Below are 20237 nucleotides of genomic sequence, written 5' to 3'. Positions count from 1 at the left end.
TCCTAGACAAATATCAGGTTAAAACAATTCACTGATGCTTGGTTCTTTGATATATGTACTAATTGGTCCTTAGAGTGTTAGAAATGTTCATCATGCCTTGATGTTTATTTGGCATCTTGTTGTTGTGGTGGTTCTGCCGGAGTGCCACCTGAGGGTTTAAAGCAAAGGATCATTAAGTTAGTTTACTAGGGCCACTTAGGGTAAAGAGGGGAAGAGGTGTAGGCGCCGCGGCCAGGGTGACTGACTCCGGAATCTGGGGATCACGGTTTGATCCCCGGCGCCGGCGGCAGATTAGCCCAGCACTATGCGACTCTGGGCAATACCTTGCTTAATCTTCCCGACGGCCCCCAGCGTCTAGAGACCCCTACGGGTGATTGTTCGCGCTTTACAAATGCGGATTATTTATGACAAAAAAAAGGTAAGGGAGAATTTTTGATGGCCGTGTATGGACAATCAAATCACTTCCTGGGTGGTGAATTGTGAAGTGTGTAGGGGGAGCGAAAAAATGCTGAAGGCCAGTATTCACGCAGCTCAAGGGCACATTGAGGACCCTGGCACCCCATGGGGTACTGTGTGCTTAGTTTGTATCAGGCCAATGCAAATGCTGGAAGACAGGATGAAGAATGCTTTGATTTAGATGGATGTTCATTCAAAGCGGTTGATTGAAAGATTCACGCCTGAAGTGACCACTAGAACAACGGTGAAGACAGTTGACAAGAGTACAGATTTGTCAAGATCTAGCTGGTTGCAACCTCACCACCAGTCTGCCAGCACATGTATCTATGACCAATCGGTTCTGTATATCGATCATTTCCTCACTCCACTGAAAGGAACTGTTAATGTATACATATTCTTTATTACAAGCTGTATAAAGACCAGTATACACAACATTTAGTGTAATAAATACAATCAAAATTAAAACTCGGGTCTAAAATACAAAAACTAAAGACAATGTTAATCAACAGCCATTCATATCATTACTTTACAAAGACAGAGCAGGACTGAGCCAAAAATGTAAATATTATGACACCGAATTCTTATCTTGTACCTTCAAGCCAACTTCTAATTGCACATTTCAAGGATGGGACGAATAGAGTTATTATATTCTTTTTAACTCATATTTCTCAGGCTTTATAAGGCTGGACAGATGCCAATACTAAAGGTAAAAAACCCATGTCAATTTCCCACAGTCTAAAATGATGTCTCTCTCCCTAACATTCCATTCACATGTTACCGCACATATATTGGCATTTTGCATTGTAAACCACAAATTGTTTGCTGTGTTACCTAGATCTCTGAGATATTCCTGTACTGCTGGGCTAGCAGCACAGTAGCGATGAACGAACATTCAATCTTCTAACCAAAACACAACCACAACTCTTTGATTTAGGGTTAACTTCGAATTTGGAGGGACGTCAGCAGTGCCAAACATATGGTTATCCTGCTTTATTTAGAGTTGGGAACAGTGTTGTGTTATCTCTGGCAGAGCCTCTACTGGCCCTGCTGGGATATACGTCGCCCTGACGGTCTATCAGGTCAAAGAGGGGTCGTGGGGCGCCCATCACTAGTTGTTCCTAAATGGGCTGCCAAATGCAGGGATATACCTCCCTGAGGGCTTTTTGGTTTTAAAATTAACAAACTCCTGTGTGGGAGTTTTTTTTCTTGGAAAACAAAAGTTGCCGAGTTAAGCATCAAACATGGCTTCCACTCAGTAAAGTTTCATTAACTTGAATGAAGCAGCCGCTGTCAGTCTCTCGCTGTCAGTCCACGAGTGACCAGAGATCTTCCTTGCCTTGAAGGGGGGGGTCTCTAAATATGGCACTTGTGTGACTCACTTAGTCTGCTCATGGATATGCATTTTTAACCAAAAACATTCAACAATGCAAGACATCAACACAGAATCAAGGCAGTGTTAATTACTCCTCATTTTACATAGTCATTTGATTCCATAGTCCACACTTTTTAGCCTAATATTCTCTGACATTACCACTAAAAGGGACCTTATTGCTAGTTCAAGGACCATGAATAAAAACGTCAACCCAAGCACAACAAATCTTACAATGCTGCCCTATCGCATTCATGTTGCAGCAAATACTTATTAAAGATGTTGTCATGAAGCACAGTTAGGTGGTCATTGTTTTGCATCTTTCCTGTCTCTTTTTTGATAATCACTCCAGCATATCCCTTAGACAAGAGTCAAGCGCAGCTCCACTTTGGACATCATATTTAAAGGCAGAAGAGGCAGCCTTTGACCAGAAGACAATGATAATTTTTTAACTGCTGCCAACTCTCTTTTTGATCCTAACGCCCTATAAGATTTCTTAATCAACTCAGGAGGTTTCACAAATGTATCTGGTGTACCAGGGCATTACCTGGCTTACTCCCTCAATAGAACATTGATGTTCACCCTCTAATTGGATTCACTACTATTCAGATAAGGGGAGTCTTCTAGACTATGGCCCAGACGCCAGTGATTAAAACTGTGAGTAGGGTTCATTCTTATTGGGTTCAAATAGCCTGCCAAAATTGTGTTCCTAAGTTTCTATCTTGGCTTCGGTATATTGTTTCTATTGGGCTTCTAGTTGCAATAGACTGATAGGATTCAAACAGAGGTACATTATTAACTATTCACATACCTACTGCAATTTAGTCTTCAAAGACCTATTTATTTTATTGAACCTGAATAGTTACGTGGACGACTCACACCTCAACTACATTTAGAGAGGCTGTGTATAGTGGAGTAAGCAGACTGAACCAAAATTAATTTTGGTTGGCTTGATTGATAATTTGCAAATTATCTAGTTAAATACTGCACAGCCTCTTCCTTTGAGGGACACTCTCACAATTTCTAGTGGTTATCGTTGACGCTCTCATTTTTTGTTCGAAATGGCAATTATTGTTGGTGTAAATAATGGATGGCTTGCTGCACGTGTCTCCCACAGAAAGTCTGGGTTCCTCAAAACCTTTACTGATAGGAACGCAACATGCACTTTTGGATGAGTACTTGTACAGGATTTTCAGGAAGGCAGACTTAGTGTTTGATTCTTGCTTATAAAGAATGATGTAGCATTTGGGAAAGAAAGTGCTGCATAAAATCCCAAAGCTGGATATCAGTATGACAATCATTTCGACCGCCGGCAAATATTTGCCAAATGTGGTCAGATAGACTGGGATGAAGGTGATCCAGGCGATAAAGTAAATTAGAAGGCCAAAGGTGATGAATTTGGCTTCATTGTAGTTTTCTGGCAATTTTCTACCCCTGAAGGCAAATATAAAGCAGATAAATGCTAGAAGAGCTATGTAGCCGAGCATGACCCCAAAGGCTACATTCGAGCCTTCATCGCATTCCAGTATGACGGTTTTTGGAAGGGAGTAGTTCTCAGTCACAAAGGGAGGGTGGAATAATAGCCAGCATGTGCAAATGATGACTTGCACCCCAGTACAGGTGGAAACTATGGTGAAAGGTTTGTAGAGGCACTTGAGAATGCTTTGCAGTTTGGGTTCAAAGCTGAAGGCCAGCAAGATCTTTAAGGATTTCAGTAAAATGCAGGCAACACACAGTGTGAAGCTGAGGCCAAAGAACAGTTGCCTGGACTTGCACTGGAAGGTGGTTGGCTTTCCAACAAAAAAGAAAGTGCTCAGGAAGGAGAAGAAAAGGCAGAGTAGAATGACATAGCAAAGCAAGCCTCCAGAGGACTTCACAACAGGAGTGTTGAGGTTCCTTGTAAATATGATGCTTATTATGAAAGTCAGCATGACTCCAAGTAAGGTGAGGCCTAACAACACAACGGCGAGGCCATCGGTCCAGTCGAGGTACTCCGTCTTCTTTTCAAAACACATGCTGCTGTTCACAGGTGCCCAAAGGGATCTGTTAATACATGGCAGACAGAACCCCATATCTGAAACAACAGTAAAAATATAAACATTAGCACTTTTTGAACACAAGTACATTATCTGCCTTCAATGTACATGAACGTGCCGTGTTCTTGCCTTAGCAATGTCCGTACAATATACAGTGGTGACACAACACACTTAAAACCGGACATGAATTGTGTCAGAATCTCATTAGGCACAGGAAGTGATCAGAATTTGAGTTACACTGAAGCATGCACTCGTACCCACAGTTGCTGCCTTCTTGAGAGAAGACCAATAAAAGTCAACACAAAAACTGAGAGGAGCTAAAATCTGCCCTGTTGCTGCTGAGATTTATTTAATACGACTATAGATGCAAAAATATATTTATTCATTTTTCAAGTATGAAAATAAGAGCAGCATGGCGAGAAATGACAGAAACCTTCTGTATCATTCCTTTTGTCTTGATAACTGTGAAAGTTGCAGGATTTAAGCAACCAATTGTAGCTAGAACACTAAAAAAAGCACACTAGTTTTCAGACTCACAGATGCCCTTCCAGGAATGCAAAGAACATACTATATAATCTAGTGAATGGACCTAGGTGATTCAGAAAGTTAATTTACCATAAAAATATCTCTTTGATTGATCAAATCTACAGTATTCTCAGGTTAAGGTAATCGGACAACCTTATGTCTCTCCCCGGATCATAGGCACTGATCTTTCATATATTATCATAGACGACATTAGCAATGGTTTCAGTAGAGACATCATATATGCCATCCCTAGTGACATAAAGTATGACATCATAGCTGTGACTTGAACAGGAGTTTCATCAGTGACATGGCTGATAACAAGGGTTGGATGAACTACTGTACCCATTTCAATATTCGAACCAGGGGAGAGAAAATCTAAATATTTAGCACTCATTTACACTTGTGACTGTACCTCCATCTTCACAAGGTGGAATGTTGGTGCTCTTGCCTTCGTGGACCACTAAGCTGGTCAACAAAGGCAGCTGGGGCTTCTGACAGCCTCTTTGGGTACTGTGCAGCAAATCAAATTGATAGTGTAACTACTGCTTGCTCCTTATGACATACTGTTTGTGGTATCTAGGAGGCACAGAGTCACGAATCGTCAAGCCGGAAAGTAAAGAAGATGGAATCATCAAGCTGGTTGGTATGGAACTACGAGCACATGCAGAGGAGGAATGCCCACATGTAGCAAGCTAAGTACAGAGTAGCTACCAGCTTCCGTGTGTGCATATGTGGGGAGGTATAAGTGTATTCTTATTTGCCATTAATGTCAGAAAGTTTTGCATGAGAACATACTCAGAGTGCACATATGAAAACATCGATAAACTGCAACACTTAGCACATACAACAATAGATCCCTTGAAAGCGAACATGCAGGTTACAAAAGTTGGGGTACAGTATATGCAAAAATAAAAATGGGAGGGAACTACTCCAGTTGGCCCAACCATTTCTCCCATATCTTCCCATGCTTCACGGGACACCTTCTATCTTCATATACAGGCTTCTCCCGCTGGGTTCACCAGTCCCTTCCCCGTCTATAGTGCACTAACGTAAAGGGAGAGGGATTTTTCCACCGCAAAGTTATATCACATTTGTCCACCATGGTGGCTATTCCCAGAAATGTGCATTCTGCCCTTGAGTTTCTGAGGCTCTTCAAGACCACAAATAGCAGCTCTAGTGGTGAAAGGGAGACCTCCCAACCCAGGACCTCAGTCAATTCGCCCACCACAGCAGACCAGTATCACCGAATCTTCAGCCACCTCCACACCATACTATAGAAGTCTGTAGGGAACTGGGCACATCGTCAACAATCGAAGCGTTCCAGAAGACCTGCCCTGTGGAACCTGGCCGGGGTCAGATAGTCACAGTAGAAGTAGTATTTCTGAATCAGATGGAGTCTAGAAGAAATTGTAATTACATGAGGTGCCATCTGTGCATCCTTCCAGTCATCATCATCAAGAGGACCAACCAGCCCTCCCACCGTGTACGTAGATGTTCCAGCATACCCGGGGCATTGTTAACCAATGCACAATAAATTTAGGAAATTCCACCCGTGCCCAGTTTAGCCATAAGGAGTTTGGCTTCAAGTGGACTGAACTCAGGAAGTTGTGTGTCCTGTGGCAAGTGGACATGGAGCGCATGTCGCAGTTGGAGGTGTCTATAAAACTGAAGGGAGTTAAGTGTGTAACGGTCCTGGAGTCCTCAGAAGGAGCACAAGTGTGTTGCTTCCCATACATCTCCCAGTTGTGTGATGCCAATAAGCTCCCAACTCTCAAAACCCTGCAGTGTCGCCACTTCGTGCAGCCATGTGCCCCACCACAAGGGAGTTTAAAGCGGGAGTTTGGCGTCTCAAGTGGTGTACCACAATGCAGCCCTTCAGGCCACAGTCAACACTCAAGTCACCACAGGAATATCATCAGAAATGGGGGAGCCGGGAAACATATAAATGGTCCTGAAACAACCTAAGGACATAAGCTCCTCCTGGTATGCAGGGTCCAACCAACTTCCATTGAGCCAATCGATGATCACGACCAACTGTGAGGTGTGATAATAAAGATAGACATTCGCTACCTCCAGTCCTCCATCGTATGGGGTGTGTTGGCAATGGACAAGAGACATGCACAGGCTGGAATTTTGCCTGAGAAAGGATGGCGCTAGCGCAATGAGCTGGAGATTTTGAAAATTGAAGAGATATCTCAGGAGCATCATAATTTTGTAAAGCGCAATTCTGCCTATCACATTTAAAAAGAAGGGAACATCAACGTTTAAGATCCACCTTGTCTTGTGCATTAAAGGTCTGAGGTTAAGGTACCAGGTGGGCTTAGGGTGACCCAAATGCCTAGGTGCCATATAGAGATTGCCTGTTGCCAGGACACACAGTGTCGAATAGTTGTGAAGGAGTTGGAGACAATGGGGGCCACTGGTCTCCGGATATGCTAGATTAAGAAGGATATCAACTTCGCAAAGCACAATACAGCCTTCGTATCCACCCTTGCTCATCCATTCATGCGCTTCAATAATTAGATGACAAGGTATTTGGCTATTCTTGTACCACCACATGGGTGCTCATTCTGGGTGAATATTTCTGCCCATCAGCGTCAAATTGGTCTTGCTTCCAGCAGCACGGCATTTGTTCCGGAGTACAGCTACACAGGAACAGAAAATCACATATAGGATAGCGACAGTACACCCTTCAGTACTACCCTAACAATATATATTGTCTACGAATTGTCCTGAACAAATTAAGGTATGATTAGTAGGACATTAATAATCAATATGTAATATGTACTGATTATGGGTGAGCAGTTACTTGAAATCTATCCTGAATTCAAACATATATCAATTATCATGATGCACACTTGTATATCTAAATTCACACTTACAACTATAATATTGATACTGAAGCTAGTGACTAAACATTCCAAATTCTAAACCTATAGTTAATTTCTAAACATGTTAACTGTAAACAACTTTATATGCAAACTCTAAATGTGTAACCATGCTAGATTTAAATATCAACAATTAAACATTCCTAAAACAGTATACTAACAAAGATTAAAATGTGTGGTGCAGAAATGTGTACATCTGAACTTCTTAAAACAGTAGGTTAACAAAGATGAAACATGTGTTGTGCTAAACAGTGTACATCTGAACATTTCTAGTACACTATACTAATAAAGATGAAATATGTGTGGTGTAAAACAGTGTACATATGATTGTTGAGTTCAATAGTTAATTGTCCATGAATACTTGGCACATTTTAGAAGTGTGCAATAAAGAAGTCAGGCTAACATTTTTCTTAAATGAGAAAGACATTTGTAAACCAAGAACGGCCAGAGCAACATCATTACATTGAGGCCAAGTATCCCGACATCCTACAATAAAACCATGAAAAACAGCTGGTGAGATTTTTGATTCCTTGTGAAAAATCCTTATACTATTTAACTTTACTCTCAAATGCTAGTTCAAGGGCATTTTGTGAGTTTTCATATCAAATTGAGACATCATTCACTACAGCAGTACCATCTTTGGTAGATACTACATCCGGTTTTCGTGGTTCACCTTGAATGTTTTTTTTTTTTGTTTTTTTTTATATTCTTTTTATTTGCATTTTTAAACAACAGAAAACAATACAATCCACTGCTGTGTACATATAACATGTTATGGACGAGACTGCCGCCCACCACTTCACCGCTAGTAATACTATAGATATGCTCCCTCACAAAGTGTCACCTTGAATGTTTTTGACATGAGGTTCCCTATATGTCATCCAACCACACCTTTTCACTCTATCAATGAGAAGTTTCAAAATGTTGTTATGGCTTTTGATCCGTATGTCCTCAGCTTTAGGACATGTACCTTAAATGTGAGCAATTGTTTCACAAATATCCTTACAATATCTGTAAGTAGCAAATGTTCGATTTGCTCATAACATCAGCGCTGCTATGCAATGGTTTTCCTTTAGCTTGTTGTGTTTGCCAATCCAGAAATTTGAAGTTGGATTTTTTTCTAGATAGTTAATAGCATCACCCTGGACAGGGAGATGTTTTAATTTCTCAGATTCAGCTTTTCTCCAATCATAAACTGCTAACAATTGCAAATCATAGGTCAGGAATCTACTGTCTAAAATGTTACGTTTGTGGGTTTTTATGATATTATCGATATTGTCATTTATTATTTCTCCTGCATACATGTAGGCGTGAGCAATGTAGAAATTTGGAGTTTCTTTGCCTATAGTAGATTGTTGATTTTGTTGAGTCTGATTGTTGTGCATAGCTTTGGTATACTGAGGCCCCCATGTGATATTCTGGAGTACAGGAGATCATCTCAGGTGTATGTAGGTAGGTGTAGGAAGTGCTTGACATATTTCTTTATTGTTTGATCTAGACGGATTAGAGGTTTTGCATATGTGCCTGCCATTTCCAATTTAAATGACAATTTAGGAGCAAGATACTGGCACAAGATTTTACCTTTTTGAGTAGTAAATTGTCAAGAGTTTGAGCCCAATTTGTGAGAACCTCATTTATTTTGCTTATATGGCCTGTGTGTGGATCAAAGTTCAATCCAAGGTATCTCTCACTGTCACCTGGATGAATGTTTTCAATATCTTGTTTTTCAAATTGCCATGGTTTGCAGTTATTCATCAGAATTTTGTCTTTGTGGTGACTTATGAAGAAACCATGCGCCTTTTTCACATTTAATTTGAATAAAAAAAAAAAAAGATTAGTACTCATTCCTTCCCAGTTGTTGCTAAGTATTGCTACATAATCGCCAAAGACTAGAGCTGTGATCTGCTCATTAAGGCCATCTAAGCTGAAAGTGAAGCCCTTGCAGTTTTTCTGAAAGTCGCATATTAGGGGATCCATGGCAATGTTAAACAACAGTGGGGATAACGAGTCACCTTGTTTTACTCCAGATTTCAATGTTATTTCTGGGGTAGATTCATTATTTCGGCCCTTAAAAGATGTTGTTGAGTCTATACAAGTATTTTATTACATCCCTTTGGATATGTCCATGAACACCACTACAAGTGGGTGTTTATTCTTTCATGCCTCTTTTATGATATTCTGAAGAAGAGTCAGAGTTTCGAGACAACCTCTCACTTTCATGAAACCTTTTTGTCTCCTATTCAGACTGACGTATGAAGTAAGTCTTTTGTTCAAGATTTTTGTAAATAGCTACATGAAAGCTGTACTGATTGTAATTGGTCTCCGGTTGCTTATTTTGTTTAGTTCACTGATCTGTATATTTTATGAGATTAGTATTGAATGTTTTTTCTTTATACATTATGGGACTTTTCTCATAGTCAACCAAGTCATTAGTATTTTGGGCAGCAGTCTAGGTTGTTTATTGTGGACATTATTAAGATCATTCAGTCCAATATTGTCTGGCCCCACTGCTTTATTTAAGTTAGATTCTTCTAAAGCGTTAGTTATTTCAAGCAGTGCAATTTTTTTGCAAAGTTTTTCAACATCCCATTCTTCGGGGATCCTATCAATACGGATGAATTTTTTTTTTTGTTCTCTTTTTCTAAAATATCTTTGTAGAATTAAAATATATAATCAGCACTGATTTGGCAAGTGGTATCTTCCCCACCATCAGTGATTATTGTAGCAATTTTATTTTTGTCTTTCTTAAATATTGCCTGGTATTCCTTATAGCTGCCCTTTTCTTTTGCATAGCTTTTCTTATGTGTTCTTTTGAGCCTTCCATCTTTCTTGTCTTTGTTTGATATGTTGTTTCAGATTGGGATATCCCGATGCTCCTCCTGAGGAGTATTCAAAGGCTCAGTACTAGGTTCACTTGGAAGTTCATTGAGATTGACTGGCATAGGACTTAAATCACTAGTGTTTTCTGAAATATAAAGTACAAATGTATCCATCATGTCCATAGCAGCATCGTGATGCTTTGGATTTTGGAAATATTTCTAAACTTCTGAAATTCTGTCATTCAGATCATCAAAGTTTGTGATTTTTGCTGCGAGCTTTCTGTTGATAAATGCTTTACGCCTTTCTCTTGCTAGTTCCACTGATACTTCAGGTTCATTGTAGGAGTAACTTTCAATGTTGTTGGATGCTTGCAGTACATCCTTTGCCGTTTTTTACTTTTATCTCTTCTATTCCTTCTTTTTTCTGCAATTTGTTTCTTGTTTCTATTGTCAAAATGCGGAACCATGAGCGCATTTATATTTCTTTTGTTTTTGTATACTTTTTCCAATTCAGCTGGCAGCAATATTTTTTCTTTGACCACAATTTGGATGGTTTGCTGCTTGTTAGAGATACGGGACTAGCATTATTTTGTGCTGTTGAATGTGCATACCGAGCATGTTGTGACATTTCAATTTTTGTTCCGAATCTGAGGTTACAGAAGCTACAGAGGAAATTAAGCTCTCCTTTTTTTGTTCTGCCTTTGCATTTTGCATAGTTGCATGCAATAATGTGGAATTCGGCTTCCTCGTCACAATTTGAACAGTATGTTTTCAGGTAGAATCCTCTATCTGTATTGGAGACATTCTTTCTAAGCTCTTTGAAAGTTCCCATTAAGTCTCCACATACATTACAGTTGCATTTATCATTGGGATATTTCCAGTAAGTCACTTTGTTGGTGAAATGACTTTTCTTGTGATTGAGTCTATCGTTGAGCTCATCAACGTCAGGTAGATTTTTAAGTCTTGATGTAACAGTGTCACTCCTGCCTGAAGAGGCCACAAATTCAATGGTTTCACTGAGGTCTATAGTTACCTCTAAAGGCCGCTATGACTGAAAAGAGGTTAAGAGAGTTCTAGTTACTTCTGCCGTTTACCTGCACTTCATTGAATTTCTTCACTTTGACATTTAGAGCACTACGCCGAAATCACATTGCATCAACACTTACTTTAGGCCTTCGCGATTCTTTGTTTTACTTAAACAGTCTCATTCCCCTGGTCCTCACCAGTTCTAAGTCAGCTCCTAGGTACTGGCGGAGGCAGAATGCCAGCATACGGTCTGGGGAGGGCACAGGGAGTGGCGACCACCGTAGCTGGGGCAATCCACAGGAAGGGCCTGGCTCGCGCCCAGAGTCACCACCGCCCCAAATGGCGGTACCTCGTCCAGCCACGGCATGCACCCAGCCTGCTTCATGCCCCAGCCCGACCAACCCAGTCCTTAGAGCCATTCCTTATCCCGAAGTTACGGATCTGACCTGCTGACTTCTCTTACCTACATTGTTCCAACAGACCAGAGGCTTTTCACCTTGGAGACCTATTGTGAATATGAGTATGGCCCGGCACGAGATTTACACCATCTTCCCTGGATTTTCAAGGTCCAGTGGGAGCTCACCAGGCACTTATGGAACTGCAACACTTTTCAAGGCTCGGGCCCCTTACTCGGGGGAACCCATTCCAGGGAGACCTGCCCTTCACAAAGAAAAGAGAACTCTCCCCGGGGCTCCCGCCGACTTCTCAGGTATTGTTTGCGTACCACACTGGATGCTGCAAGGGAGCCCATCTCCGCCACTCCGGGTTCATGGTCCCGACTCCCTTTCGATCGGCTGAGGGCAATGGAGGACATTGCCCGTCCCTTCCGAACGGCACTCACCCATTTCTTAGGACCGACTTACCCATGTTCAACTACTGCTCACATGGAATCCTTCTCCACTTCGGCCTTCAAAGTTCTCAGTTAAAGATTTGCTACTACCACCAAGATCTGCATCTGTGGTAGCTCCACCCGGGCTCTCGCCCTGGGCTGCCGTGCACACTGCAGCGGCCCTCCCACTCATTGCATCTTAGCCCCAGTGGCTCTCAGCGCCCATTACCCTTTGCCCACTGTCTGGGAGTAATACACATTTCACCACAGAGGAGCCATCAGCAGTTAGGTGACACGGAATGCTGGCAGCAAAAGGCACATTTGGCTCAGGCAGGAAAATTACAATTTCTAAAATAGTACCATTTTAAAAATAGTAATCTAAACTCAGACTTGACCATTTAGTTGGATTTTACATTACCATTAATCCTTGAATCATTTTTCCAACTAATCCCAAACTGAAATTAGACATTATATGGTGTTATAATGGAACCCTATTTTTTCATATGGGAGAGCTAGCCGTACCACAATAAAAAAAGCCTTTGGAGATTTTTCACAGCCAGGACACGTAAGAAATATGTTTTTTTGCCCTACTTTTTAAATAGTATACACCCTGGTCTATGGGCCTGCAGGTCCTACTCTAGGGGTGACTTATATGTATTGCAAAGGAAGGTTTAGTCCTGGTGAAAGGTTTACATTGCAAAGATGAATTGGCAGTTTTAAAACTTCCTCTCCCAGGGCTGCAGGAGTAGGTCTGTAGAATTGCTTTGTATAGTCACTATAGTGTTGGCACGATATGTGCTGCAGTCCATTAGTGACATTTAACTTACAGGCCCCGGGTATATTTCTAAACCATATAATACCAGTGACTTAAAAGTAAGTACATTTTAGCAAATTGTAGCATGTTTTAAGGGTCAGAGAACATGCACTGGGGCCTGGTTTGCAGTGCACCATTGTGCTGAGGTAAAATACTTCTAGCTGATTGACTTGTAGGGATATGATGGATGAGAACTAACCTATGCCTAGACCTTGTGAATATGCTGTGCATTTTTTTTTTAACGAGATCTGTAACTCTTGGCTTACGAAATGTGCTGAAAACCATTGTATATACTGTGCAATTGTCTTGAAATTAGTATAAAAGATTTTGTAACAAAATACTTCCAGCATCACTTCATAAAAAACGTGGGTACAAAAAAAGGCATTTTCTTACATGAAGCATAAATTACATATGTTGCTTCATGAAGTCAGAAGTTGGATTTCACATATGCTCTCTTAAGTGAACCTTCCGCCCTTTTATTCACCAGGTCTGACGGTAAAAAAATCCGTTCATTTTGGTTTACTGAAGCAATTTAGTCTCAGAATCTGTCAAATTGTATTCTTAGCTCAGCAGCATAGGTAAACCTGTCTTATTAATCCAATCAATTCATCAGTATTTATGCAAAGTCCATAAGAAGGAAAGGCTAACCTATTTCTGAGATGCTGAATTACCTCATCCTATTGGGGGCCTTGTGCTAGTTTTCGCTAAGGAAGATTAGGTTCAGGCTCTTCGTCATTTTCTGAAATCTGAAACCTGGCTTTTTTGGAATAGTTCTGTAATGCTGCAAATGCCTTATCAATTATCTCCTGCAATGCTTAGTGTGTTCTACTTTGCAAGGCCAAAGCACCGCCAAACAAAGGGTAGCCGGCTACAGCAAAGTTGCATACTCTTGTGAATACCGTGAGCTCCCACTTGTACAAGATCTCCACATATAAAATGATTCACTTTATGCCCATTCAATCCCTTATATGAACTCCAGAATTGACGTATTAGTATCTGTGTTGCTCGCATCCTGCTGTACTGTGGACAAGGTAACTGCGTGGTATAAGTAAGCAGGTGAGTTAGCTGATCTCAGTATCCCTGCAGCATGCTTTTGGTGTCCCTTCTTGCACAAAACAATCATTGAATAATGATGAATTGCTACTTCTATGTGTGCTGCAGAGTGCAGCACACATTGAAGTAAGAGATTGCCATTATTGATTGTTTATGTGCAGGAAGAGACACCTTCCTGCACATAAACAATCATTCCCTGCAAAGCAGGCACCTTTACACTATGGTGCAAGGGTGCCTGCATTGGGGCTAGGCAGCTAATATTATCGCCAGCGCTAGGGAGAACACCGGGGTGCACAGTATTGTTGTGAATGCGGAGCATCCCTGAATTTTGGAAATGTAGGAGCGCGGCGCTGTCAAATTTGCCGCAAGTCTGCACTCCGACATTTTGTTGTAAATATGTACCTCAGTTCTGCTAGATGAGGAAACCTTTCAGCAGGGCCTCCTCTATTGTCTTTCCCTGCTTACTCATTCAGTGGGCTCATGACAGCCAGGTGCAGAAGCTTAAAAACTCTTTATGCTTCTGTTGTGGGTAGTCAAGGTTGGAGACTACCCTGCTATGAGAGGGTTCACTTTACAAAAAGGTTGTGTCTAGTGAGCAGCCTGGAAAAGACAAGTGAAGGGAGAGCAAACCTAAACTGGTTCCACAGTTTCAGATTGTGGATGCACATCTCCTGTCTGACAGTTGTGTATACAAGTCAGACCCCACTACTGCACTGGTTGTTCCAGTCAAAGTCCTCTTGGACACAGTGAGTGCTACACAGACAGCTGCCAGTCTCCCAGAGGTGAAGGAGCATCATCTGTGGGCTGCATCTCTTGCTCGAGGGGCTGTATACCTGTCCTGAAGCACCTAAAAGCAAACATGCTTGTTGAGAGATGGAAGGAGGCTGCCAACACTGCAGGAGGAGAGACTGTCCATCAAGGGGTGAGGTGCACCACGCCACTAGTGACTGTGATGTGACCAGAAGACAAGACTGCTGGAGAGTGATCTGTTTACCCTGAGCATTAGCGAGCCTGGAAGCTCTCTATGCTGGTTTCTGGTGAGAACTGGTCGGGGCTCTAACTGTGTGTTGTGAACTTTCTGTGTGAGGCTGCAACTGCCAAGTAGGCCATGACTGTTCAAGCTTTGATATCAACTTTTACATTGCCAAGGTGTGATCTACCCATGTGGGGGCTGCAACTTTCAAAGTTGTACACGACTAGGTCGGGGTTGCAGCAGCCAAAGAAGTCACCAGCTGGCGTGGGGGCTGCATCTGCCTGGAGTGTCCTCAGGCCAAATCGGGTCCACAGCAAGGACCTGCTGGTCTCAGAGTGGCACTAGCACCAAGACTTTGAAGTCAGAGACACCTACTGTTGGTTTGGTTGGAACAGCTCCAAACAAAGACTGACATCTCCTGGAATCTGCTGGCAAAAGATTTGGAGCAGGCACACTGTCTTGTAATGCCCAAATGCTCAAGTTTGGAGAGGGCAAAAGCTGCCATCCAGTGCATCACTACTCAAGCATAAAGACAGAGTAACTCGACAAGGAGTGCTGTACCCCACCTGGTCAAGACCTGTCAGAATTGACAGAAAAAGATCCAGATAAACTTGCAGTGATAACTGATAAGCATTTGGCTGACAGGGTTAACAAAGGTCTGGAGCTGGGCAGCTCAAAGCCAAGGGAAGAGAGCAAATCTTAACATACTGGTTTCAAACCAGAGAGTAAGGGCCAGAGCATTTCCCAAGATTCCAAGGGAGGACACAAATAGAAAGGGAATTGAGTTTCAAGTCAGGAACACAAGGAGAAAGTGGGAGAGGAATGTTCTTCCAATCCCAAGGTGATTAATTGGTATAAGTGTCAGAAGGACGAGCATTACAAAAGAGACTGTCAGGTAAAAGGCCCTGTATCAGATGCTGCCATTATAGTGAGTGTGTTGATTGTTTGTGAAAGACCAGAGCTAAGATGCTCACATGCGCATTCATCCAAATACGATAGGCGTTGTGTTGGAAGCTACTATCAATAGGAAGAATGTTCCTGTTCTGAGAGATACATGAGCTTACAAGACTATAGTTGAAAGGAAATATCTCAAACCCAAGGAGATTCTCCATGGTACCAAAGGCACAGGGTTGGTAGCCAGCGGAGAAGACATTGAGTACCAGAAAGCCCAAGGTGAGTCAGAAATCAATGGGAAGTCAGCAATGGTTGATGTAGGGGTGTGAGAGAAGCAAGATGTTGGATGTCTTGTGGGCACTAGTTTCATTTAGTTCCAGGACCAGAAGCCTACATGGCTTGGAACACACCAGCTGTGTTGATCAGATTTTAGGAGGAGACTAAGACCATCCTAGATTTGCCTAGACTACAACAAGGTAGTAAGTGGATAAGGGCAGACTGTGAAAAGGCACATGGTGTTGCATCCATATGGAGGGAGGTATAAGACACCAGAGGTCGACCAGGTTTTGTGTCTGAGTCATTATCAGAGTTGCAGGGGTTGCTAGCTGCTGGAGGGCCTACCGGGGAGGAATGCCACAAGGTATAGGTTGAGTGCCTTATGCTTGACTTGACTTCAGAAGGAAACCCAGGAACAGGTCTGCAAGGAAGTACTTGGAAGACACAATGTTGGTGGGGTGGATGAACTGCTTTACAATGAGTCCATGAATCGTGAGATAGAAGCTACTAAGAGGCTAGTGAATTTTTTAGTGCACACGAATTTTGTTTTCTTTGTCATTGGTGATGAAGTCAACTTGGTAGGCCATATGGGCATTAGAAAATCCCAGGGTCGGTTAGACCCTCTGCTCTAGTGCCCATGGATACAGAGAATATAGAGAAGATCTGTAGAACCTGCCCAACTTCCCAAATGAGTGATAAACCTGGAGGCAAGACCAAGGCACCATTGATGCCTACGCCAGTTGTAGGTTTTCCATTTGAGCAGGTGGGAATTGATCTTGTTGGTGTATTTCAACCCCACACTCCTGCACCTTCACCCCCTGAAATAAGGCAAATAGAACATCTTGGTTGTTTTGGATCATGTCAGCACATTGAATGGTCGCTGTTCCTAAAAGAAGAATTGTCCCCTACAACTTATTCTGGTTAAGAGTTGATGTGTCCAGCTTAGTAGTAATACGGTGTAATGTGAGTTAGGGTAGGGGAATTCCTCCTTTTAGAAATGGTGCCTTCACACACCCTTGCGGGTGTCATGCTTCATCATCGGGCTTTGCTCCTCGTGGGGGTTGCGCTGCAATCCCCCATGTGCCCCGCGAGAGGGCTCTTTGTCGGAGATCTTTTTCTGGAGATGCCACAGTTGTGCATGCGGGTGTGTGGACCTCTGTAAGTGAATGTGTGTGTGATAATTAAATTATCGTAACAGGATCCCCAAAGTAGTTTTATTCCGGTGTCCGGAAGATAAATTAAAATAGAAGGGACTGGAGCTAATCCTGAACAGCAAATAATTTGGGGGAAAGAAGTATGTTCCCACTGCTCTCAGTCCGTGCAAATGATGTGCAAGTGAAAAAGGGTCAACATGTTTCGCACATATGATGGGTCCCTTATGGATCCACTGTGCGCTTCGTCAGGACTGTGAATAAAGTGATGTAAAACCGTGGTAGTCAGGAGAAGACACCCTGTACTACCACCATCAGGGTGATTCATCAAGCGGGGGCCGAGAAAAAAGGAGGGTCCCAAAACGTGTTTTCCCCATGCAATTTTCCATAGGAACCTTTAATCGCAGCTACAGCCCGAACTGCTGAACGGAATTACACCAAATTTGGCAAAGAGGTAGCCCTTGGTTCACACTCGTGCCTTTTGGTTAAATGGTGTAATTCCGTTCAGTAGTTCCTGAGAAAATGAAAAGTAAAATCACATATATATCTATGGCCTCGGAGGGTCCGTGTACCTTCCCGATCATGAGCTGTATGCTAATTGGCTGTCAACACTCCAAACCAGGAAGTGTTGGCAACCATCTTGTGCGAAAACAGTAAAACAAATGCGCAAAACGCAAAAAGGGGGCAGGGTACATATACCCTGACCCCCTAGGCCTGCTTAGGGGGTCCCACAAGGACCCCATGGGCCCCCCCAATTTATTTTTTATTTTTTTTTAAATCGTCAAAATCCGCGCTGGGTGCGCGGATCCTGCTGATTAAAAAAAAATGAAGCACGGGCTCCCGCGCTTCCTTGCTAGTTAGCCCCCGGGGGGGGGGGCCAAATCCCAGGGGTAATGATAGTATTGGGTTGGGGGGCCCAAAAGCCCCGGGGACCGCCAACCCCCGGGGCTTATGGAAATATGTGCAGGGGGGCTCGCAGCCCCCCAGCCCAGGGGAATGCCACCCCCGGGGCTTTGTGAAAATATTTGCGGGGGGCTCATGGCCCCCCTGCAGCCCCGGGGACCGCCACCCCCCGGGGCTTGTGTTTAAAAAAAAAAGAAAAGAAATAGCCTGTCTGGGGGGTCCGTGATGGACCCCCCAGCCCCGGGGACCACAACCTTCCCGGGGCTTTGGAAATGTTGGAAATGTTGGTCTGCACCAGTTCTAAGTCAGCTCCTAGGTACTGGCGGAGGCAGAATGCCAGCATACGCTCTGGGGAGGGCACAGGGAGTGGCGACCACCGTAGCTGTGGCAATCCACAGGTAGGGCCTGGCTCGCGCCCAGAGTCACCACCGCCCCAAAGGGCGGCACCTCGTCCAGCCACGGCATGCACCCAGCCTGCTTCATGCCCCAGCCCGAACAACCCAGTCCTTAGAGCCAATCCTTATCCCGAAGTTACGGATCTGACCTGCTGACTTCTCTTACCTATATTGTTTCAACAGGCCAGAGGCTTTTCACCTCGGAGACCTATTGCGAATATGAGTACGGGCCGGCACGAGATTTACACCAACTTCCCTGGATTTTCAAGGTCCAGCGGGAGCTCACTGGGAACTTCCGGAACTGCAACACTTTCCAAGGCTCGGGCCCCTCACTCGGGGGAACCCATTTCAGGGAGACCTGCCCTTCACAAAGAAAAGAGAACTCTCCCCGGGGCTCCCGCCGGCTTCTCAGGGATTGTTTGCGTTACCGCACTGGATGCTGCCAGGGAGCCCGTCTCCGCCACTCCGGGTTCAGGGTCCCGACTCCCTTTCGATCGGCTGAGGGCAATGTAGGCCATCGCCCGTCCCTTCCGAACGGCACTCACCCATTTCTTAGGACCGACTTACCCATGTTCAACTGCTGCTCACATGGAATCCTTCTCCACTTCGGCCTTCAAAGTTCTCCATTAAATATTTGCTACTGCCACCAAGATCTGCGCCTGTGGCAGCTCCACCCGGGCTCTCGTCCTGGGCTTCCGTGCACACTGCAGCGGCCCTCCCACTCATTGCGTCTTAGCCCCAGTGGCTCTCAGTGCCCTTTACCCTTTGCCCACTGTCTGGGAGTAATACATATTTCACCACAGAGGAGCCATCAGCAGTTAGGTGACACTGAATTCTGGCAGCAAAAGGCACATTTGGCTCAGGCAGGAAAATTCCCATTTCCAAAATAGTACCATTTTAAAAATAGTAATCTAAACTCAGACTTGACCATTAAGTTGGCTTTTACATTACCATTAATCCTTGAATCATTTTTCCAACTAATCCCAAACTGAAATTAGACATTATATGGTGTTATAATGGAACCCTATTTTTTCATATGGGAGAGCTAGCCGTACCACAATAAAAAAAGCCTTTGGAGATTTTTCACAGCCAGGACACGTAAGACATATGTATTTTTGCCCTACTTTTTAAATAGTATACACCCTGGTCTATGGGCCTGCAGGTCCTACTCTAGGGGTGACTTATATGTATTGCAAAGGAAGGTTTAGTCCTGGTGAAAGGTTTACTTTGCGAAGATGAATTGACAGTTTTAAAACTTCCTCTCCCAGGGCTGCAGGAGTAGGTCTGGAGAATTGCTTTGTATAGTCACTATAGTGCTGGCACGATATGTGCTGCAGTCCACTAGTGACATTTAACTTACAGGCCCTGGGTATATTTCTAAACCATATAATACCAGTGACTTAAAGGTAAGTACATTTTAGCAAATTGTAGCATGCTTTAAGGGTCAGAGCACATGCACTGGGGTCTGGTTTGCAGTGCACCATTGTGCAGAGGTAAAATACTTCTAGCTGATTGACTTGTAGGGATATGATGGATGAGAACCAACCTATGCCGAGACCTTGTGAATATGCTGTGTATTTTTTTTTTTTAACGAGATCTGTAACTCTTGGCTTACGAAATGTGCTGAATACCATTGTAAATACTGTGCAATTGTCTTGAAATTTTGTAACAAAATACTTCCAGCATCACTTCATAAAAAACGTGGGTGACGATACAAAAAAAGGCATTTTCTTACATGAAGCATAAACTACATATGTTGCTTCATGAAGTGAAAAGTTGGATTTCACATATGCTCTCTTAAGTGAACCTTCCGCCCTTTTATTCACCAGG

The 20237-nt window shown here is 43.2% G+C and overlaps 1 protein-coding gene across 1 annotated transcript in view; it reads right to left on the bottom strand.

Annotated features, from left to right (window-relative positions):
- Positions 1-838: 838 nt before the first annotated feature.
- LOC146817844 (G protein-coupled receptor family C group 6 member A-like) overlaps positions 839-20237 on the bottom strand; it is a 266256-nt gene continuing 246857 nt past the window's right edge. The window contains exon 6 of the mRNA XM_085611306.1: positions 839-3899. Within this exon, the coding sequence (XP_085467432.1) occupies positions 2803-3899 (1097 nt within the window). The 3' untranslated portion in view covers positions 839-2802. The remainder of the gene's footprint in view (positions 3900-20237) is intronic.

The sequence above is a fragment of the Triturus cristatus genome, chromosome 6 (assembly GCF_964204655.1).
Source record: "Triturus cristatus chromosome 6, aTriCri1.1, whole genome shotgun sequence".
NCBI lineage: Eukaryota > Metazoa > Chordata > Amphibia > Caudata > Salamandridae > Triturus > Triturus cristatus.
Note: the sequence above shows the minus strand (reverse complement) of the source record. Positions and strands in the feature narration are given on the sequence as shown.